General features: G+C 35.8%; 3 protein-coding genes across 13 annotated transcripts; 1 reads left to right on the forward strand and 2 right to left on the reverse strand.

The window, feature by feature from the left end:
- Window positions 1-124: 124 nt before the first annotated feature.
- On the reverse strand, window positions 125-6,674 carry LOC126686521 (uncharacterized). 5 transcript variants are annotated; one of them, XM_050380609.2, is made up of 12 exons: window positions 6,588-6,674; window positions 6,190-6,508; window positions 5,308-5,870; window positions 5,129-5,218; window positions 4,762-5,001; window positions 2,132-2,353; window positions 1,758-2,022; window positions 1,359-1,675; window positions 1,164-1,273; window positions 973-1,073; window positions 800-879; window positions 125-709 (listed from the first exon to the last, which is right to left on the reverse strand). In XM_050380609.2, exons 2-12 carry the CDS (start codon window positions 6,446-6,448, stop codon window positions 617-619), a joined length of 2,340 nt encoding a protein of 779 aa, XP_050236566.1. In that variant the 5' UTR covers window positions 6,449-6,508; window positions 6,588-6,674; the 3' UTR covers window positions 125-616. The 5 variants fall into 5 exon arrangements, with proteins under 5 accessions (XP_050236566.1, XP_050236567.1, XP_050236565.1 ...); XM_050380610.1 differs by lacking the exon at window positions 6,588-6,674 and having other exon boundaries at window positions 125-427; window positions 616-709; window positions 6,190-6,581; XM_050380608.1 differs by lacking the exon at window positions 6,588-6,674 and having other exon boundaries at window positions 125-510; window positions 616-709; window positions 6,190-6,581.
- A 725-nt stretch (window positions 6,675-7,399) lies between these two features.
- Window positions 7,400-9,469, forward strand: LOC130015627 (ETO1-like protein 1). Of its 2 annotated transcripts, XM_056106103.1 has the most exons (3): window positions 7,400-7,865; window positions 8,672-8,950; window positions 9,095-9,469. In XM_056106103.1, the coding sequence occupies exons 2-3, from the start codon at window positions 8,800-8,802 to the stop codon at window positions 9,313-9,315; spliced, it is 372 nt and encodes a 123-aa protein (XP_055962078.1). In that variant the 5' UTR covers window positions 7,400-7,865; window positions 8,672-8,799; the 3' UTR covers window positions 9,316-9,469. The 2 variants fall into 2 exon arrangements, with proteins under 2 accessions (XP_055962078.1, XP_055962079.1); XM_056106104.1 differs by having other exon boundaries at window positions 7,400-8,950.
- Window positions 9,470-9,992: 523 nt separating this feature from the next.
- Window positions 9,993-21,149, reverse strand: LOC126686518 (probable inactive protein kinase At3g63330). 6 transcript variants are annotated; one of them, XM_050380595.2, is made up of 21 exons: window positions 20,616-21,148; window positions 20,148-20,406; window positions 19,641-19,746; window positions 19,383-19,524; window positions 18,922-19,186; window positions 18,379-18,746; window positions 17,166-17,239; window positions 16,639-16,786; window positions 16,327-16,513; window positions 15,738-15,966; window positions 14,686-15,168; window positions 14,090-14,147; window positions 13,683-13,770; window positions 13,413-13,487; window positions 13,240-13,323; window positions 12,999-13,142; window positions 11,920-11,992; window positions 11,411-11,493; window positions 11,247-11,301; window positions 10,680-10,796; window positions 9,993-10,594 (listed from the first exon to the last, which is right to left on the reverse strand). In XM_050380595.2, the coding sequence occupies exons 1-20, from the start codon at window positions 20,917-20,919 to the stop codon at window positions 10,734-10,736; spliced, it is 3,288 nt and encodes a 1,095-aa protein (XP_050236552.1). In that variant the 5' UTR covers window positions 20,920-21,148; the 3' UTR covers window positions 9,993-10,594; window positions 10,680-10,733. The 6 variants fall into 6 exon arrangements, with proteins under 6 accessions (XP_050236552.1, XP_050236550.1, XP_055962077.1 ...); XM_050380593.2 differs by having other exon boundaries at window positions 20,148-20,409; XM_056106102.1 differs by lacking the exons at window positions 20,148-20,406; window positions 20,616-21,148 and having other exon boundaries at window positions 19,383-19,520; window positions 19,641-19,710.
- Between the last annotated feature and the right edge of the window lie 1,866 nt (window positions 21,150-23,015).

Here is a 23,015-nt window from a genome sequence, read left to right on the forward strand (position 1 = left end):
TTATCCAAAATTCCTTACCATACAAAGAGAGAGTGAGACAGAGAGGCCAGTATCCAACATAGCAGCTGTCCATCAATATATATAAGCAGAATCGCTTCTCGAGTCCATAAGGTGAACTTAAAGATTGAGAGTAATAAATCAAATTCATACATATCAAAATACTAAGCAATTCTTGTTTTCATCTCTATAAGAGTAAAATTCCATACATCATGAGCTTAGGACTTGACAAGTTTTCAGTCAGCATATCTAAAACAAGATTTAACCAAAGCAACACTTCTCTTGAGTACATAACTTTTAAGCTCAATAACTTCAACAGCATTTGGAGGCTTTACACATGTGACAAGATGCTCTCTCCAATTAAATAAGCATCATAATGCATAAGCTTCATACACCCCACATCCTAGAGCAGCCCCTTGTCATGTCAAATCTGTTCCGTAGACAAATTAACTAGTACCCACAAGTTCCTTTTTTGTCCAATCACACCTCTAAGGAATCAAAGAGATGCTAAATCTTCAGAAAATGATGATCTCCGTTAAATTGGCCAGGGCACAAAGGTTTCGCACTTCCTTGAGCACTTAATAATAAAGAAAATGTTGAAGTAATAATTTTACTTACATCAATAGTATGATCCTGAACCACCAGAACCCATGTAATTGCTGCTACCCATGCCACGACTGGAGTACATAGATGAATAAGACCTACCAGCAACCTGCAAGTGAAGTACGGTATCAGGATATAAGAATATAGGATGACAACACATGTATGTATCATCATTGCATACAAGTGGCAAAGAACATACATCACTACTGCTGCGAGACATGTATTCCCCACCATAGTTTGATGGGTACATTCCACCAACATCATTGCCACCATAAGATCCTGAAAGAATACCAATTCAGTAGAGCACAACTTAAGATCGTAGTTCTAATGGTGATATTATTCACATTAATTTCTCTGCAACACAAAACACACCTCCATAACCCATACCCTGACGGCTGGAATATAGCCCATGTGAATCCTGACTGGAAAGAGAGCTTCTGCTGCCCCCATATCCTACATTGGATCTCCCACTTCTAGCAACCATAGAAAGAAAATATGATTTACCAAGGCTTAGCCAATCTAACAATGAAAAGTAAAATACAAACCAAATTATGTTCACAAACCTATCACCATATGCATCCCCATATTGGGAAGCACTAGGGCCAAGTTCGTAGTCCAACCGAGCCCTCGAATGGCGAGAACCAGAATCAGCATAACGTGGAGGAACATCCTCCTAAGATTGCATAAATATACATCAACATTTTAGCTATTCCTCAGAATTGAAAAAATAAATATAAGACAACCAACAATAAACTGACCATTCCAGAATATGGACGTTTAGTCCCAGACACAGTGTCATAATCACGAGGACGCCCTTCATGGTAAGTTGGAGGATTCCTCTCAAACCTCTGACCATATCCATCATCCGCATATGCTCTTCTTGATGAAGCACGAGATATGCCTCTTGGAAGATCTGAATAGCCAGAGCCACGTGACGAGTAATCATCTCTATAAAATTGCCGTCTCTCAGGGACAGACCTGGAACCATAATCAACAGGAGCTCTGCTTCTTGGAGGAGGAAGCTCATCACGCCGGCCATAATCCCTCTTCAGGCTACTCTTCGGGTAAGATGGAGCTGTCATGGAATGCATGCCACTGAATAAACATAATATAACCAACAAGAGCATCCTTATAATAAAGTGATAAATAATATTTACCAGGTGCCCTCCTATCATAAGACCTGGAAGGAGGTGACAAGGGCCTGCCTCTTGCTGGCATTGACATTACAGGGGCACGTCTATCTCGCAATCCTGCAGGCCTCTTCATACTGGATGGAACAGTATGGCTAGAAATTCCTCTAACTGGACGAACCCATGGACCTCTAGCAGTTCTACCCCCATACCAAGACCTGAAATCTGGACGACTTGCATGTTTTCCTTTTCCTCTCTGGAGAGGTCTTGATAATCGAGCCCTAACTTTAGCCTGAAATGCCACAACAATTATTATGGAAAGAAATATGCAACGAGAAACCAATGTGCTGCATATAAGCATGAGAGATGAACATCATATAAGCAAAAAATAACTGGCAAACCTTGTTGTCTCCCTCACCCAACTCTGCATTATTAATGCCTTTAGCACATGTCACTGCAGCATCATGTGAATCAAATGTAACAAAACCAAAGTCCTTTCTCTTAGCAGATGGCATATTTCGAGCAAGCTCAACCTTCTCAATCTCTCCATATCTCTTCAAAATCTCCCTAACACGATCCTCATCCCATGTGGCAGGCAGACCATCAACAAACACAGTTTTCACCTGAAGATATAACGAAGTGAGATACATATGTACGTACTAGCCACACTTAAATTACAGCGTGATAGTTTTACAACCACCAAATTCTGAACACTCTTAACAGCCTCAAAATGAACAATAATCTATACTATACTATAATTCTGAACTCCCAATTAACTTTTAACACAATTTTGACAAGTGGCGCTCCTTAATTCAGACATGTGGATACTTCAAACTTAAGTAAGAACGAATTATCTTGCTTATGTTCACTCCTATTGAACATGTTAGATTCCATCTTAAAACCAATTAGTGTTAAGTGGAGGTGTCCAACTAATATATAAACACAAGTCCATTCACACACACAACCAATGTGGGATTTCCCACTTCAACACTCCCGCTCACGCGTAGCGTGTACGGGCCGAGCAACAAAGTCCCCCCTCACGCACATCTTACGTGGGCCGGGTCAAACTCAAATTGTGTGAATGGACAAGGCTTTGATACCATGTTAGATTCCATCTTAAAACCAATTGGTGTTAAGTGGAGGTGCCCAACTAATATATAAACACATGTCCATTCACACACACAACCAATTTGGGATGTCCCACTTCAACAGAACACACTCATGATCTTTCATTGCCATAAGCTTTTAAATTCACTTCTAAGTTTTCAAGTTTTTTATATTTATTAGACTGTTACTCCATTGTAGTCACATAACCTTCTAATTTAAGTTCTCTAAAATGCAGAAATAACGATTTTTCTTTGCCATGAACTTTTCAATTCACCAAAACTCTTCAAATTTTCCATATTTAATCACATTATTAAAACCGTTACTAAGTAACGGTTACTTTAAAATATTTATTTACTCTTCCTTTCATTTCTCTTTCTACATCCATCAAACAACATCTACAATCTACAAGTTATCTATAAATAGCATCAATTTGTCTTCTACCCATAAACACAAGACAAACAAAGAGATTTTGAATTTTAGTTATGATTAAAGAGGGCGTTGAAAATCTACATCATCCAAAAATAACACATTTGTTCGGATTAATTATTCGTATTTGGAACCTAATGATCATTTCTATCTGATTTCTTTTCCAATGCAGCAAATATGACGGAATAGAATGTTCATATCGACATGGAAAAGTCAAGTCATGTCATCTTTCTCTAATGATAAGGTAAAACTACTAATTTGTGTTAATAGTTTAATATTGAACTCTAATCTTGATTCTTTATTGTATTTTCATACTTGTAGTACTTTCCAGAAAATTTGAGATGGTAAATCTTCAGATAAGTTATCTACAAATAGCAACCGTAGTTATATATATAGCTTTTGTACACCTGACTGTGGCTTGAGTCAGTTTGTTCAAGCTAATAAAGATGATGAAGTCCTTACTATTTTGCATTATGATAGATCCCGTCAAAAGTTCTAAGCATTTCCATCTAAACAATGTCACAGTAAACAGTAAAATGAATTTGATTAAATATTAGTGGTCCAAATACTTTTGCATCATCAAAGATAAAAGAATTGGGACAGCTCCGCATTAGATGCTAAAGAAATTGGGGAAAGCATCCAATGGTGCTCATCCAATGCTTTTTAAAAATTTATTTTTATTAGGCTCTTTAAATTAATTAATTTAGTTTAATATAATATAATATAATTTGAAATAAAATTTATTACATACTCCACCACTAATATAAATTAGATTGAATTAAATTATTTAGTTATTTAATTTATATTAATAAATTAAATATTATAGCTTATTAATATAATTAAATATATTTAAATTTTAAAACAAACTCCTCATATTCAAAAAATTATAAAAATCCTTTAAATATCAAAATCATAAAATTCTATAAACTTAAACTTTGACTATCAAATAACTTAATTTTAAAAATGTATTTCATGTCATACTTTGTAAACACAAATAGTTAACAATATTCTTTAGTTTCATAATTAACTCTTTAAGTATCATAAAACATTTAGAATCATGTCACCCTAAATATATTAACCAAATTATTATAAATTAAATCATAGTAATCTGAAAAATTATACATAAATTATAATTAGATAATAACACCAATTCGTAATAATATCAATTAACTACTTTAAATGGAAATTAAACTATCACACTCAAAAAAAATCAAGGTAAAATTAAATAATTCTAAATTCTAAAATAAAAGTAAAGATGATTACTAAGTATTTGATTTTATCCGCGCAACGCGCTGACATCTACCTAGTGTATCAAAGAAATGAGAACAAAAGAATGTGAAAAATTTTGGAGCTCTAACTTAATCGATCGGATGCATAGAGTAAGCCCAAAGGACAAGAGAATGCTGATTTCACTTTTATAAGAGCAGGGATACAGCAAGGTCAATACACTTTATCCAGATAATCCAAAGTTACTGCAAAATGGTAAAGTAAATGATACCTGTGACATTATTTCATCACCAGGGTCAATGAAGGAATCAGCAAAAGATACTTTTGCAGGCCTATCAACCCCAAATAAAACATCTCTCCTCTGAAGCCGCTTAAAAGCATCCATGGCCTCTGACCGAGATGAAAATTCCAAAAAGGCAAAACCTCTATTCATTCCCTCGTTGTTACTGTCCTCAACCAGTGTCATGTCTTCAACATTGTCGACTCCATAATGTTTTAACTTCTCTTTCAACTGGAACATATGTCAATAACCAAAAGTCAGGAATACATCAACTCCCAAGTATTCAGCAGTTGAGGAAACTTGAAAGTTAGCAGTTGAGGAAACTTGAAAGTTAACATTTGTAATCCAATATACTTACAGCTTCCTTTGTCCAAGTCTTGCAAATGTTTCCTAAGAAAAGTGTATCACTGTCTTGACTTGGAGTTACACCACATTGTTTCCCATTAATCTGGATTTCAGTCATGAAAGAAGATATTTAATATGTAATGTAACTATACTTGATACCCCAAAAATGACATGGATTGGATAGAATATTACCACTGGGTTTTTTAACTCTGTAACAGCTTTTCTTGCTTGTTCAACAGTTGCAAATCGCAAAAAAGCAAATCCTTTATTTTTCTTGGTCTGAGGATTCATCATTAGCCTAACTTCAGTAACCTCACCAACTCGGCTGAACACCTTCCTAAGATCATCCTCCATAGCATCCTTGTCTAAACCTCCAACAAATACTTCAAACTCCTTACGCTTGCGTCTTTCCTTGAACACGTCATGGTGGTCCTGCTCTGCATCGACAATCTGAGCATGATCTTCCTCCTCACCAACATGCTCATCATCCTCTTCACCCTCTTCAAACTCTTCAGCAACATCTTCCAATTCTTCCTCCACCAGATCACCCTCTTCTTCTTCACCAACAGGCTCCTCTGGCTCTTCCTCCACTTCATACCCAACTTCCACTGCCTGAACTTCATCTTGCTCAATTTCTTTATCATCATATTCCACACCACCATATTCTTCAGGCTCATATTCAGGTTCATTATCATCAAGCTGTAAACACTCATCCTTTTCATACTCATTAACAGACACCTTAGCATCTTCCCCTTCTGGCATGAAAAAAGGTAGGCGATCCAGACCAATCAATAAATTCTAGAATTCTCCGTGTAACCACAACATAAAACGCATTGTGTTTTTTTCACTAAATATATCATGGCGCTATTAACTACCAGATGAAAATCATTAAGGAGCGCAAGAACACAAAAAGCATATTTACATTAAAGCTAAATAAAATCAAGATGTAATCTTTATAATAAGAATCCAATTAAAAACATATAATCTTTGTCATATGAAGCGACATCCAATTGATAAACACATCCAAAAACATCAATCAATCAATCATGAAACTCGTAAAAGAAGAATACTTACTTTTCAAAGCAGCAGTGCTATTGGAATCTGATTTAACACCAACAATTTCATCTTCTAAATTTTCCTCCACAATTGACTTGTTTGCAAGAAGCTGTTTCTCCTCAGAAAAGGAAGGATTTCCATAGATTGTGTCTTTGTTCGGCGTCTCTTCTGTAGCTTCCGGCAGCTGATTCTGTCCCTTGGTCGCCCCTCTCGCCGTTTTCATCCCCCTCTTGGATCCCGCTGCCGCGGCACCTCTCTTCACTGTCCGCGGAGGCATCGGTTATAGATAGTTTCAGGTAAAAAGATAACTCGAATTGCTTGACCCCAAATTAATATCCTAAATTAAAGAGAATATAACCCTAATTTCAGTACAGAGACAAAGATATAAGGAAAAAAAAGAAAAGAAAATTCCAAACTCGAGTTTGTTGGAGCTATGCTGTTATAAGTCTAACTCGACTTAATGTCAGACACGCGCCGAATTTTGAGACTCTTCACGAGTTGGGCTCCTAACACTTTTGCACAAACTCGAGGTTAGCTCACTACTCGACGAGTATTAAAAACAAAAAAAACAAAGGTTCAATGCGCCCCTGAACTTGTAACATGGAGCTATCTTATCCAGTTTATACTTTTTTAAACAACTAACCCCAAAATTCTTCATTTTTTGGTCAAAAAACCTAATTATTGTATTTTTAAAACACGTAAAATACAAATCTGAAATGAGGGATGCAAAAAAATAATTAAATACTTCCTTAATTTTTGTGATAAAATTATAATAAATCTATTTTTTGAAATAAAAATATAAGTTATTGGGTTATTTGCCCCAAAAATAAAGAGTTTTGAGATTAGTTGTTCAAAAAGATATAAATTGAGTTAGATGACTCATGTTAACAGTTTAGAGGGCGCATTGACCCTTTGTTCTTAACAAAAATGTTTAATTCCTTAAAAAAAACCCACCTTATATTTTTTTTCTGTTTATACGCTGATCTTGTAAAAACACTATTTATACCCAATTTTAAATTTTTATATTTCATCTATACCCAAAGTATTAAATTGTACTTTTTTATTGAAAAAAAATTTAAAACAATCCTTCATTTTTAACCTATATACTAATTAATAATATTACTAATAGTACAAAAATACCATCTTTTTAAAAAAATTAAAAATAATAATAATTGTTTTTAGTTTTTAATTTTTCTAAAAATTAATTCAGAAACCGCCGCCGCTCCTTTTCACCTCTCCAAATTGGAAAAGGAGCGGGGGCGGTTTTTCGTTGGATTTTGTTTTAAGTTTACTTTGAAGTGTTTCCGCTGTGTTATGCTTCACTAAAAAATGACCCCTACAAATAAATTATGTTTACATGCAGTTATGGATATTCAGATTGTTTACGACTCTTTTGTTGATCAGGTTGAACTGTCCTGAGGCAGCCATGCAAAGTCAACGATTAGCTCGCCAACATGCACCAACTGAACATGAACGTTTAGTTTATGAAGGATGGATCTTCTATGACACCGGCCGTTGTGACGAAGGGCTTCGCAAAGCAGAGGAGTCTATCAAAATCAATAGGTCTTTTGAGGCCTTCTTTCTTAAAGCCTATGCACTCGGACTCTAGCCAGGATCCGTCCTGTTCTTCGACTGTTGTTTCTCTGCTTCAAGATGCTTTGAAGTGCCCGTCTGATAGACTGCGAAAAGGCCAAGTATGGTTTTATTCCCCCCATCTTATCCCAAATGATTATCCTGTGAGTTGCTGGAATTTTTCAACCAATTACAAGTCTATTCATGTCATGCAGTAGATTAATAAGTATTCGACTTGGTTTATATGCACATAACACCTTAACAGATTTAGATCAAAGACTGTATTATGTTACTGCTGCTGATAGAGGAGTAATTTGCATATTGACAAAATATATTCTCCGCCACAAATCTTAGCACTGAAAGAATTAGGCAGCAGTTAATTCTCAATTTTGTTTAGCAACTGCCATGTTGGAGAAAATTACTAAATTATTTAGGGAGGTGAAGTTTATATTTCTAAATATAAGAGCTAGCTTGACAAAATGTAGGACAGCCAGCCTTAGTAAGTGATTCAGAACTGTTATTCTGTTACCTAAATGTCAGCTTAAATAATATCAAATTCTGGAACATTTTGGTTTGTTTGGTTCAAATGAATTTCAAAAAATACTGTGGAATTCATTTGTAAATTAATATAGCTATGTTTGGTTTACTTATAAATTCAGTTAGCTACTCTATATTTTAAGTTTTCTAGAATCGATCAATGTTTAATATATCAAATGAAACTAAATGAATTGTACTGTAGAATTGACCAAACAACGGATAAAGTTCAAAATATGACATAACTAGGGAAATGTATGAGAGCATCAACTGAATGAGATATATTGCTCGCCTTTATGCTGTGTCCAATAGTTCCGTGAATCTTTGAGAGTAACATATTAGTCCACAAATTTCATTTTACTGGCACTTAACAACCTCGGAAGTGTCTATGTAGACTCCAAGGATTTAGACTCGGCAGCTGATTGCTACATTAACGCCCTTAAGATCAGGCACACAAGAGCACACCAGGGTCTTTCTCGGGTCCATTATCTCAGAAATGACAAGGCTGCTGCATATAAGGAAATGCCTAAACTGGTTGAGAATGCCCGGAATAATGCATCTGCTTATGAGAAAAGATCTGAGTATTGTGATCGTGAACTTACAAAAGCAGATTTAGAAATGGTCACCAAGTTAGATCCACTTCATGTATACCCTTACCGATTTCGAGCTGCAGGTTAGATTTTTTTTTCTTCATTTCATTCCCCGTTGCAGTAATGTGTAAACTAAGACTAACTTCAACAACATTTATAGTATTTTTTTATATCAATTTCTTTGTGAATTCGACATTATTGAATGCATTGCTTATTCTGTTGAACAGTGTTAATGGATGGTCACAAAGAAAAGGAAGCAATTGCAGAACTATCCAAGGCAATTGCATTTAAAGCAGATCTTCACCTTCCACATTTAAGAGCTGCTTTCTACGAGCATGTCGGTGATGCCACGGCAGCCCTACGCGACTGTCGAGCAGCTCTGTCTGTCGATCCAAACCATCAAGAAATGCTGGAGCTTCACAGCCGCATGAACAGACATGAGCCCTGAAAACACTAAACATACACTGGCAAACAAGTAAAAAAGAAAATACATGCTTCTTTTTTCATTACCATGTATACAAAATACCCTTCCCTCATTTTCTTAGTTTATGCTTTTCAAATTTTTGTAATTTAATTTAATCAAATGTCAAAAAGCTTCCATATTTTCTCTTGTTATACCTTACAGCCAAGTACCCAAAAGAATAGTTAAAGATTATTAATTTTTAGATTCTTCAACATGGATTAGGGTTTTCAGCTGCAACAAAGATCAAGATCCTATTCTGCTTCTATTTAACAGAGGCTTAACAGATTACAACTAATTCCTATATTGGTGTTAAACAGCTAACTGCATCTAAATCTAATCCTTTAAAAGGAAAAAAAATTCTTATCTTTATGTCAAGATGAAAGGAAGAATTGATATTGCAATTGCATCACTTTTATTTGATCTTGTTTTCATTGCTACCATCCGATCATTGTCGTCATTTTCGTCGAAATCGAAATCTTACAGCAGGTTATCATAATCAGTGTGGTGCATGACAGAGTACGACAATGGCGACGTGCATCATTAACACTGCATACAGAAAGGGCAGTAACAACAACTTGTCTGCCATCATAGTTCCCTTGAGATCAGCTGAAATTATATCCAAGACATAATCGAGACTAGGAGGCTAATATTCACTCATAGTCTGAATTATGAAACATCATTGTAACTTTTGATATATTAAAGGTGATACCAATTTTTAAAACAAAATTAAGGATGCAACTAGTTAGAAACAAAGGCCATCCTTGCAAATTATTATTGTTAAAATTCATAATCCTCAATAGGTAACAGATGGTCTGCATATTGCCTTTACTAAGAACAAAGATTTCAGTTAAATTCCATCACTGGCAGTGTTTGATATGCCTCCATCAGATGAAACTGTTATATCAGTCCATTAGCAGAAGATGGATGCCGCCTTGATGCAAGAGGAACAATTAGAATTCTCTACTGCACATGGCAACAGCATGAGAAGCGAAAACAGTAGAACTTCGACATCCTGAACATACCATTTCCACAATGAATCGCCAATTCAACACTGGCTCGAGAATAAGCTGCAGCTAGCTGAATTGATTAGCACCATGCCATGTCAGCCACTACCTGAAGCTTCTCTTCATGATTGTGATCTACTTTCAATTGGACCCAATATAATGGTTCTACCTGAATCTGACACTGAATGGCATGGTTTAGTAAAAAGCTTTCCCAGGTATGACATTTAGTCAATTTCTTGGCTTCCCTTTCGTATTCCAATCTTCAAAAAAAATCCAACAAAAGAATATCGCTTCTCATACAAGTTTTCATGAACCATCTGAAAAAAACTGAAGACAGAAATTTACCTCTTGGAACAATGATCTCCAGGTATCGGAATATATAAGCTTTTATAATCATAGTCAATCATTGGGAGGTTGAAAATAAGGATGCCGCAAAGCATCATCAACACTCAATCGATCCTCCTGCACTCGCAATAAAATTAATCAATGTCTAAACCATATTCACTGTTTGTCCAATTTGCAATGCTGCCATAAAAAAGTAAACAGGTAATAAGCGGCAGACAACTGACTGTAAAATTTGACACCAGCAATTTCTTAATAATAAATTTTGTTGCATTAAAGCAGCCATGTTGCATTCTTATAGACTCTCCATATTGCTGATCCAAGAGAATCAACAGCCTTTACAGGATGCCTATGGATTGGCTTCCACTCATTTCAAGATGCTAAAAGAAATGAATATCGAGACATGGGTAAACTTATATTCTGGCTTCCCTCCCATGCACATTCTGATGAAAATTATTCATGGACTAAAAATAAATTGTATATGCGCATCTCTCTTAAACAGGCATGTTTCTAAAAGTTGAATTCACCCTAACTTCAATAAAATTACCGAAAATCAAATCTCACACTTACTGGATTCCAGAGTAATAGTTGGCGCACTAACCGCAAAGCCCACACATTTGGAAATCTGCAAATATATAAAGCAAGAATAGAAATATACACCAGCATTAAGGACAAACTACATATGGTAATGAAGTAGAATAATCAGAGACAGTATCCACAGCATTATAAACTACCCGAGTTTCAGTGGATCCCTGCTCTTGATTTGTTGTGAAAAGAAATCTTCAGAGCATTTCCAGGAAGCAGGTGAAGCTCCACCCTGATATCTCAACAGAAAAAAGGGTTTCCAGTAAATAAAAGTTAAAACATGGGTTGCACATAACAGGTGCAAGGAACACAGATTACAGAAACCTTGAATAAACATTACTCATCTTATGAAGCTGCACAATTATGAAATTCCCACCTTACTGCCTAGGCTAAGACTCATGGTCTATGATATATATAACAAATAATTTTCTGAATGACCTGAAATTCTCTCCTACTGCCAACAAATATTATTTCTCAAAAAATAAACACATTTAGCACTTAAATCCAGTATGGACAGTCAAGTGCTTGATCCTAACGACCAGTTAACTCGGTGAATAACTTGAACATGGTAACAGAAAGATAATAAGATAATAAGAACAAATATGTTTAGATACAAAGAAAACTAGGAGAAATATAGCAATCGAGATGGAAAACTCACTTGTCCTGTCGTGTACTCACGTTTTGAGGAACTCCCAGGAATTAAGATGCACAACTCCATGAAAGACCTAAGTCTGGTGCCACAAAAGTAGCTAGTCATGCATGTTTAAATTATCCTAATGGATAAAGCATCCAAAAAAAACAACCATTCTCAAATAGGTAAAACAGTGCACTACGGATTACATTTGTCTTAGGAAGCTAAAACTTAACTGCCCCATTTCACCTTAAATGTTGTGAATCATACTGTTTATGGTGTGAGAATTTATTATCAAATAAGCTGCTCCTTTCTAGTACAGACAATTCTCATGGTTTCCAGTCATCATAATTGTTCAAGAACCAATAAAGCAAAAATAAATCTTGAGCTATTACTATGATAAGACCACATGTAATTTAAAAAATGGTCAAGGAATATGCATACAAGCTATAATTGGTGACTCATAACACCCTCATCGATTCTTCTCTCTCTCTCTCTTCCCTCCCTGGTGTATGTAGTCACTTTAGCGAAGATTACGGGGTTTCTTCTCTTTCCCACATGACACCGAACCATTCAAGATGCACCTTTAACTTCATTAAGGATTAAAAAAAGAACAAACATGTAGTCAGTAGCTAGGGTTAAAGGCTTATAGAAGCTTCTCAACAAAATCTAATTTTTTTACTTTATTATAAAATTCAGAAGCAACTTCAGATATACCTCAATGGTAGAAAAGAGAGAGGATCATTTCCTAGTGTCAAAAGGTTAATATGTTCCGCAACTAAATAAGTTACAAATATCTTCATACTTCATGTTTCCATTATGACGTATTTCGAGGAAAAGCAGTATTATAACCATTGATTTCTGCTGAAAAGTCAGCATACCTTACTATAGTTGTGAAAGATCAAAAAGATGAAGGTTAATCATTAAATCTCCTCCTCCTTAACAATCAGACACTCTCCCAAATAATATGTCAGACTGTTAAACATCCATACATGAATGGGCGATTCTTAACAGCACATAATCAGCAAAAGATCATAACTCAGCTCCATTAAAAATAAGAATCCGAGAACTTAATAATGATAAATCTTATATGGGAAAACACTCACTTGTATGCAAGCTCCTTGAGATTTTCACTCCAACCCCCTATATGTGGATCTAGAAGTGCTTGTGTTAAAGCACTTACTTGAAAAACATTTGGTGATCCCAAAATCAACTCCAAAATCACAACTCCAACACTCCACATATCGTACCTATCAAAACAGAGAAGTAATGGTCATAATTCAGTCAAAACATTTGAATGACACAAAATTTTAAGCATCAGCATAATTGGAAGGAAGGAGAACGTACTTTAAATTCAATTCCGTTGGCCCTTGATACCAACTAGCATTAAGAAACGCTTCTGGAGGAGAGTACTCATAAGTTTGCTCAGCCCTAATTAGCAAAAATGAGATACCTATCATAAACATTTGATAAGATGATAACATACGAGAAAAACAAAAGAGCTCCTAGAAATCAAATACCTAGAAGGTCCTGCTGACCCGTATAAATGTTTCACCGTAAACTCGTCAATTGCACTACCGAAGTCAATAATGCGCCTAACGGTCAATAGACAAAGTTTAATAACAGGATCATAACTCAAAATACACTCAGAAAACACGTCACAAACACTGCTTTTCACAAGGTGTCCATTTACTAATCAATGATTAGAAACTTATAGGTAGAAGAAGCAAAAGTAAATATTTAAAAATAAGTAGCTTCTCGAGTAACTAAAAGTACTAAATCAATCATACATTTTGGTAATATAGCTCCTCTCTCCACTGGGAGCTCCTATTAAGCATTTACCAGTGTCCTTATCTTCAAAGCATATCACCATGTTTTCTACAAAAAAGAAATATGAAAGTGTCTTTGAGTTATTTAAAAACCATATGATAACAATTTTACCATTGAATAATAAACTTGTTGCAAGACAAATGAAACTTTAAATGCACTGACAGACAGAAAAAGCAAGTGATGTTAATTATGGCATCAGAGGTAATGTCAATACATTAACTGATCTTTTAAAAACCAATGGCTGAAATTAGAAGCATCAGAAGCATGTTTTTCTGCAGTATATCTGTATAAATAATCTCCAAAGGGCTATGTATAAATATCTTTACACAAAAATTAACCTAATTGAACAAGAACTTGGTGCTCTCACCGGGTTTGATGTCCCTGTGGGTAATGTTGCGGTCATGACAGGACTTGATTGCCATCAACTGAAAATGACAAAATTTAAAACAATTAGATATATCTGGAGCAGGATGATGCATATACGAGCAATAGAAGTATTAAACTGTGCAAGAGCTAAAAAAAGCTTCCATAAACTTTTTCAATCAAAGATATGAAACAGAAATTTATATTATATTATAAATATACATGTTACTGTTAAATTCCACTATAACTCTATCCTCAACACAAATAAACATAATAACAAAACCAACACTAGCCTTTTGTTGCACCTGAAGACCCAATAAAGCTTCCATAAAATATTTATCAGAAAAAATGCTTTAAATTCAATAAAGAAATTTGTCAATCTATTCCTAGTGATGACAAGTTCAGCAGGAAAGAAGCAACTGTATTTACTGAACAATCACATGCCTCAAAGTATGATGTTGATGCAAAATACAATGAACTAAATCATTAAATGCGTAACAAATAAATCATGCAGAGAATGTGGAGGAATTTGTGATGCCTGAGATACCGGAATCTTCAGGTTCACATCGCACTTAGTTCAGAATTTGTTTGCAGACATACCAACTGCCATATAAGGTTACGCATTTCATCTTTTCCTGCTTCTGTTGTCTTCAGCCAATGCCACCACTTTGAGGGACGCAATACCTGAAGACGTTTCACTTCAACCTTTTCTTCATCAGCATCATGTTCTATTTCCTCCACAGTATATATCAATTTTGACAAGGAAACGCCTTCATGACGGAAAACAAGCCAAATTTCATTGGATCTTGACTCAAAAGACTCCACGTATCTCGCTATATGGTTTAAACCTTCTTCTAAAGAAACACCCGGCATTGTAAATGTGTTTGGAAGCATATTCCCAAATCCAAAAAATGATTTATTTGTTTGTAGTTGTTCATCATAATCTGTTTGCAACTCTTCTTGTAAAGAAGTCATGATTCCATCTGATAGTAAGTCTCCAAGACACCTGGAGGCATTTAGAAAAACTTCACCAAAATACTTCTCCCGTAGACCACTCAAGTAAACAGCAGCTCCTCTCTCCACCTGTTACAGTATCAAATTCCTGATTAAAAAACTTTTAGCTTCAGAAATTACAACTCAAACACAAACTAAAATGCGGCCTAATACAAGGATGCATCAACTGAAGTAGAATGAAACAGTCACATCCCACGTAAAGTAAGTCGTCTCAAATACAAAACATTAGAACTTGAAAATCGAAAGCAAATTAATAAGACAATGTTGGAATTCGAGTTACCCGAACAAATCAAATATAAACAAGGACCAGAAATTTTAACCATAAAAACTTGACCTTTAACAGGATAGGCTATATTATTTTAGAAGCTCAGCCTAAAATGATATAATTGACACATGTTATTTGTCAGGTGAGCCAGGTCCATGCAGGGCACAAATAATGGAAATTCCAACTCGGTGCTTTTGAAAGCAAGCTCAATAAGGTCATTTCAGACCGTCATAGTCATTTAGGAGCAGCAAAGAAGCAAAAGCAATGAAAGTAAACAAAAGGACGACTGCATATCATATAGGATCCTTAGCGCACACTAGTATGAACATCAGAATGGGATCTAAGTGAGGCACAAATTAAATTTCAAACTTACCATGATTCGTTTCAAAATTAACAGATCGTCATCAGAAGTACCAGCATTGCAATCATGAGAAGTGCTATGAGCTGAACCTCTTCTATTTGCATTTGGACGACTATTAGATGACATACTTTCATTCTTTACAGACCAACTTGAACTATCGTTATCTTGATGACAATTCCAATAAAATGCTAGCCATACTTCACCATATGATCCTCGACCAAACCTTTTCTTTAAAACATATCTAATGAAAGAAAAAATCATGAGTGTCTTAGCTGTTTATTCCAAGAGAAAACAAAGCAAAAAGCATAATGTGAACTTGAGTTAAGATAACTTGAAAAAGGCAACAATCATAAACATCGCAGAGGTGGCCCAACCCCAAACATGGATGAGCACAATAATCATAGGACAACAGAACAGAACCATTTCATAAACTACACCATAACAATGAAAGATCACTTCACCCCACCACAAAAACTCCACATTCTCTTCTGCTTTCTCCCCATATTTTCTTTCAGGGAAACTTGAATGTTAAAATCTTATTTCATCAGCTAAAAATCACAAAGGTAGGGTAAAATTTATATATAAAAGAAAAGATTGGAACCTTAAATCAGGCATTGCATACTCAGTTGATCCATAATTTGAACCAGCATCCTGAAATGGAATAGATTCAAGCAATCCAAGGAAACTAGCAAAGCCTTCAGGATTAGTGCATTGATCTTTAGCTCCACCGACAGTCATCTCAAAATGTAAGCAATAATTAAGGTCGTTATACAAATGTAGAGGTCCTCCTGAATCACAACTCAAACAATTGAACGTAATTTAGTAGACTAAGATTCCATATATCCTATTAAAGCAATAAGTCAGGTCATTATAGGACTGTGCCACAATGGAGAACTAGTGCAACTTTACCTACCATATTGGTGACTGAAGACCTTCGGTAGAGCTTGAGGTAGGTTGTAAGCATAATTTTCTGTGTCATTACTTAGAGCTCGCACCACATCCATGTCATTAAGGTTCTCAGACAAATAATAACATCCGAAATTCCAATGTTTTCCTTCAACCTAGAGAAAGAAAAAAAAAAGATAACCCAGCATAAATTGCTAAATTCTACTTTAATTTATTACATACGAGGAAAAATGTCTCAGAGTCAGACCCATTACTTTCCTGGTGAACAAAAATTAAATTTTCAAATTTTTCAAGCATAAAGATACTTTCATACATTTTCAAGCATATGGATAACTGGGGGGAAAAGTACAAAGTTTGGGCTGTTATGATTTTATCTGCCCTGATCATTTCATATATAGTCACAAGTTAAAAAATAACACATAATATCTCCCACCAGCAGAATAATCCATTTTCTCAAGGGTAACAATATGAGGTAAAACCCCACAATTTAAAAAGCAAATAAATACACCACAGACAAGCCTTTTAGCACCTTACCAATAACCTGTCAAACTTTACACGAACTGGAAGTCCATGTGTCAACTGTACGAGATCAGAAGTGATGTCATTAGCTGGAAAAGAGGGACAGAAACAGTATAAGCTCTTTGCGGCAGATAACTGTTGGAGTTTAAGAATCAGTAGGATGCACATAATTCAGCACCAAGTTGGGGTAGGCGAGGCATTTAATTAGATGATGAGACTATTAACATGCCACTGGAATCAAAGGACTTCAACATCAAACACTAAAGAATTAGTTGATGATTTTATGCTCTCAACATGACATTAATCACTAACGGTTTGCAAGTTGATAAATGAAGCAACAGTAGAACAGTAAGAAGCTCTATAGCAAAACAGTCAAAATCACTATGAAGGAATGCGGGTAGAGAAATACATACATAAGGCTCAAACATCATTAAAAATATTACTAAAAACATGGCTACCTTGTCCATTGCACATATTTGATACCATCAAGCCACTGCACTATTTCTTAAAAAAAAATGTAGTGAAGGGCCTGCTGTGTTTTATTTTTAGAATAAGTTAAGATGGTTTAAACACCCTTATTTTAGCTTTCCAATATACTGGATGACAAGGCTGGCTTTTAACATAAAAGTTTTGCTGGGGAGTAATGTCTGTTTGCAATATTCCGGCAACCTGCAGTTTCAAAGATGTAGGATGAGTGGAAAGGATAGTTTCCCCAGCATTGGTGGTCATATACCGCTCTTATCAAATCTTGTATTTATACTATTTCCTCACTTTTTGGTTTAGTTTAGAATCTACAGTAGGCTTGCTACTTAACTTGAGAAGTTGATGAAACGTGTTCTTTCTCCTGGTTTTGTTTTAAGTCTTAGGACAGTCATGGACTAAGTACTGAGCATCTAGGAGTTCTTAATGAGAGATCATGGCAATTTCTGTTGCAGCAGAATGGGAGAATGGTCAAGGTAATTTTACATCTCTCATCTAAGCAAGAGAGAACTATATTCAGTCTTTTGCAAGCAGTTAGTTTATCCCTCGAGAGGAAGAACCAACTCAGAGTTAGTTTTAACATTGTGCTTGATACAATCATGACGTTGCAATCCATTACAAAATTCAACTCTTTTGCCCTTTGCAAACAACCACGTAGTGGTCCTCTCATCTTTGCTGTATTTTTCTGTGCCAATACTGAGTCAGATACGGCACCTCTGGAAAAATTAGAGGCAAAGAAAATAATTACCTGAATCTTCACTCGTGAACTTCTTTAGTCCTTTTAATGAGCAATGCATGTCTCCCTCTCCAAGACACCTTTCCTTTGGTAGATTTTGTGGAATTCCAAAAGATCCTAATGGAACAATTACAGTTGCCACATTGTCCAGGCTGCCCTTTTCAAAGGCAGTGTTAACCAAGCATTCAGCTAATGAAAGTGAACATGAAGAAGAAAGCTCCGATCTCATGATACCATGACTGCTTACATCCCAAAGTATATCACAGACATTTTGTAGGCTCAACTTCTCAAACAGGCCATCAGATGCGACCACCAAATATGTATCATTTGTGGTGAGACGTCGCCAATCTGTCACTTCAGGTGCTGATGTAACACCATATCTGAAGATTATTCAGAAACTTTAGACAAGAAAAACATGTGAACATGACAGTCCAACTAGTCTGATAGATGATACAGAGGCAAGATAAGCAAGTTAGCATGTACGATGTGAAAATCAGAGAGATTGCTTGAGCACAAAGTAAGTTGATAAAATTCTTAATTGGTTATCAATTTCACCTCTTAAAATTCACATCGCCAATAGCTCGGGAAACAGCCAATTGACCATTTACTCGAGACACACCACCCCATTCATGAACATATCCGCCAAAAGTTTCCAATCTAAACTTTTCATCATCTCTATCTGGATGGTGGTCTCTAGTCAATTCCTCAACAATAAGATGTGCCAGTCCATTTGATGTGGCTGATTTCAGGTTGTCACGATATCTTAAAGGTGAAGCAGCCCCCTCGCGCCTCTGTTCTCTGTAAAGTCTTAATAAAGTGGCTGTAAATTCAAACACACTGACCATTAATAATCTTCACCATATTTCCATTCAATAATAACTATGTTTATTATACTATATTCTTAATATATCATATAACAAAGCACTTTGAACCATTGAAGAGAGCAAAGTCAAGCCATTATAATAAAATATGTATCTAAACTTATAATAGTATATACAGGACAACGTGTTCCAGACCTTTTGCTTCTGCAGGAGACTGAAACTTTTCAGAGCACAAAAAGGCCTTTGAATCCCCAATATTGGCAACTAAAATTTGACCATCTGCTACCATAACTATGGTGGCCGTGGAACCTGAATCAATGTTTTTTCGAGATGCTTCCTTCATGACCAAATTGGATGATTTCAGTTGTCAGCATAAGTAAAAATATGAAAGAAGTATTATGCAAAAAAAAGGACTCGAATAGAAAAGGATAGGACAGGTCAAAGTGAACTTGCATTAGAGAATGTAGCATCAATATCATGGATTGCGCTCAATAATGCCTCCTTCAAAATTTCCAAATGGAAAGAATCATCAAAATTTTCTGGCAAATAAAACTCAGACCTGCAAAAAATTCTCTCTTTAAAGCATGTATAAAACAGTGAAGCACATTTTCTGCAATAACAGAACCAACTAGATCTAAATATTCTTAGTCCAGAAGGATGTACATATTTGTGGCATTTCTACATTTTACCATATGTAGATTTATTATTATTTACTAACAAGGACAAGTGTGGCATGGAGAAGAGTTGGACACACAACTCCAAACTAACAGGAAAAGTCAAACTAACAGTCGTGTACTTGAAATTGCGTTGAGATATAACCCAATATCAGTGCATTGCTAACCATGACAATATGAGAACTAACAACAAATCTAGCCAAACTAAAGGATAAATTAAAAAAAAAACGAAAATAAACTACAAAATTCTAAAGGAAAAAAGAAACATTTACAAGCAGTCAAGCACCTATGAAAGTTCAATTTATGCAGTCCGACTCTTTTATCCAAATTTAACGCCCGTATAATAACATCCTTTTCTCTCTTACTAGGCAATCTTCCAGTAGATTTCTTCAACACAAAAGAATATGTTGCATCCAAAAGAAAATAGGTATGCAAAACAAAATACTCCAGCAACAACTTGGAAGCCATCTCACTAGCCTCAGCACCATTATGTCCATCAAAAACTGCCATAATTCCAACTACAACCTCTCTAACGCCTGTCTTACCTGCTCGAAAAATTAAAAAGAACAACTACATGAGAAAAAATTCCCTATCTAACCTAAAAAAAAGCCACCACAGTGCTTATCTGAAAGAATTTGATCTCAGAAAATATAACATTTTATTAAGAAAAGCTGATAAAACCCTAATTCACACGTCTGCAAATTTATGTAACTGTAAATGTAAGAGCGATAAAGCGAGTGAGAGAGAAATAAACCAGGAAATGGAATGCGAATATCGAGAGCGCAAAGTGTACGATCCTCCTGAGACTTTCTCCGACCTTGAATCATCGCCGATTGGCAACGACTGCTGCCGGAGGAAGCCGTACCGGTAGTAGTACGCGATCGGGAATCGTAGTTAGGAAGGTTCCAGCTAGGGCATTTTGGAGATTCGAACACCGCCGGCGCACCGCCATCTTTATACACAGTCAAACACGTAGACGATTCTCCGCCGCAACATCTCGTTACGTATAGAGAGATAACGAACCCTAGAAGTACGAAACTCCGATTAACTGATAACATCGGATTCTGTCAAGCTGAATTTTCAATTTTCATTGGGATTTGATGGTGTGGAAATAAAATCCGTTATAAATGAGCTGAAGAACTGATTCGCGCGCTAGTAAACAGTATGTTCTACCGTTATAATCATCGAATGAGCTTTGATTAACCAAGCGGTTGGTTGGCGCCGCACGCATTCTCCGCACCGTATCATAACTTTTGACTCAACGAGCCATTGGTGCGGCACGCATAGTTTTGGTGCCAAAAAGAGTTAAAAAAAAATGCTATTTCCGTCGAGAGTTGATAGGCTGATTTTAGGGTAATTGATTCTGGGGTCACTCAACTTACACAATATATCAAAATGATCACTGAACTAAAAAACGCTACAAAATGCTCACTAAACTTTCGATTTTGTATCACAGGGAAGTCACTATCCCATTTCCGGCCATTTTTATCACAAGTGGCAGCCGGATTTTTTTTGTAGTCCATGTCACAAGCCACGTCAATTGAAAAAAGATCAATTCACCTCCTCAACTTTGCACATATTTTTCAAAATAAAAATTAATAATCTTATTTACATTCTAGCCATCTTCCATTGCTCAATTGCTCTTCAAGAACAAAAATTAGAAATTACTGAAGATGGCAACAGCAAGAATTAATGCAGCAACATCACCAACAGCAAAAAAGATGGTTTTGGTAAAAAAAATGAAGATTACAACAAACAAACAAGATCTGTACTCATCAAAACAATAAGAAAAATTAGGTTTTCCAATTATAACCAACTGAACCAAAACACAGCAACTCAGATGAAGAGGAAATTTTCTTCAGCTTCATAACCAACCGCCTCCTCCAAACGAAGAGGAGCTTTGTCTGGTTCAAACCCAGACGAAGATCTCTTCGTCTGGCTTAAACCCAGACAAAGATTATGTCTGGGTTTGAACCAAACGAAGCTCCTCTTCGTCTTGTTCAACCCAGATGAACAATGGGGGTTTCATGGCAGCTTGACATGGCGGCGAGTAGAGATGGCAGCGGCTGGTGGGGAGGTGTTGAAGGGTTGTTGTTGCTTCTGTCGGCGGCAGTGCGAGGTGAAGATGGTGAAGGAGTATTAATTAATTCTAATTAGGTTAAAATGGTAAAAAAGAAGAAAAGCTCCTTAGTTTTTGTTTTAATTAAAATTTGATATATTATTGGAAATATTAAAAACGGGGAGTTTTGATTTTAGTCAAAAAGATGTCGATGAGCTGGAGGAGAAAGAGAGGGTTTGAGGATTCAGATGTCTGTTGAGAATAAACCCAACTTGTAATAGAGTGGACCTAAGTCCGAGTTATCGATCCCACAAGGAGTGAATTCAAGAGTGATTATCAATGAGAATGAACTTAGATGCGATTCAATTCGTTTAGCACAATAGACAATTGGAATTTGAATTCAAGTATCAATTTGACAATAGCAATTAACTAAAATAAAACTTTCAATTAACAATTAAACAACAATTCTAGAAGACTAAAGCGCTTAAACAATTACGGATAACTCAATTAATAAAGGGGTTTGGAGGTCGAAACTACGCTTAGGTCATGCAATCAATGGTTCGGGTCTAGGGCTTCAACAAGTGAACCGAGCGTTCCTAAAGCATAACTCCCGCTCTCTCGAGCCTCAAGGAGTTATAAAATCACAAACAAGCCAACTAACCAAGCCTAATCCACTCTCGTGGCACTAAACACGATTAACAAGCCAATTGGCGATTAACAATCCACTCTAAGGTTTCCTAATTTCTAACCCACTCTCATGGCGTCATTAATTAGGATCCTAATTGATCTATCCAATTAATTAACCTTCTCTCAAAGTGTTAACCAACCTAGAATCATGTTTTAGGTAGCTAAACTAAAACAAGCATTAGGGAAATCAATTAGAACAACAACAATAAGCCCAAACCCTAACCCAAATCATACATTTCTAAACTTCATTTCAACCCCCAAACAAAGGGGTTTAGCCAACCATGGCTAAAACAACAAACATCAAGCAAATAGAATAATAAATCATTGAGAGATAGATCTAGTTACCTTTGTAGAAACCCAAGCCAATAACATTCAATAAGATAATACTTCAATAATAAAATGAGAATA

The sequence above is a fragment of the Mercurialis annua genome, linkage group LG6 (assembly GCF_937616625.2).
Source record: "Mercurialis annua linkage group LG6, ddMerAnnu1.2, whole genome shotgun sequence".
NCBI classification, from domain to species: domain Eukaryota; kingdom Viridiplantae; phylum Streptophyta; class Magnoliopsida; order Malpighiales; family Euphorbiaceae; genus Mercurialis; species Mercurialis annua.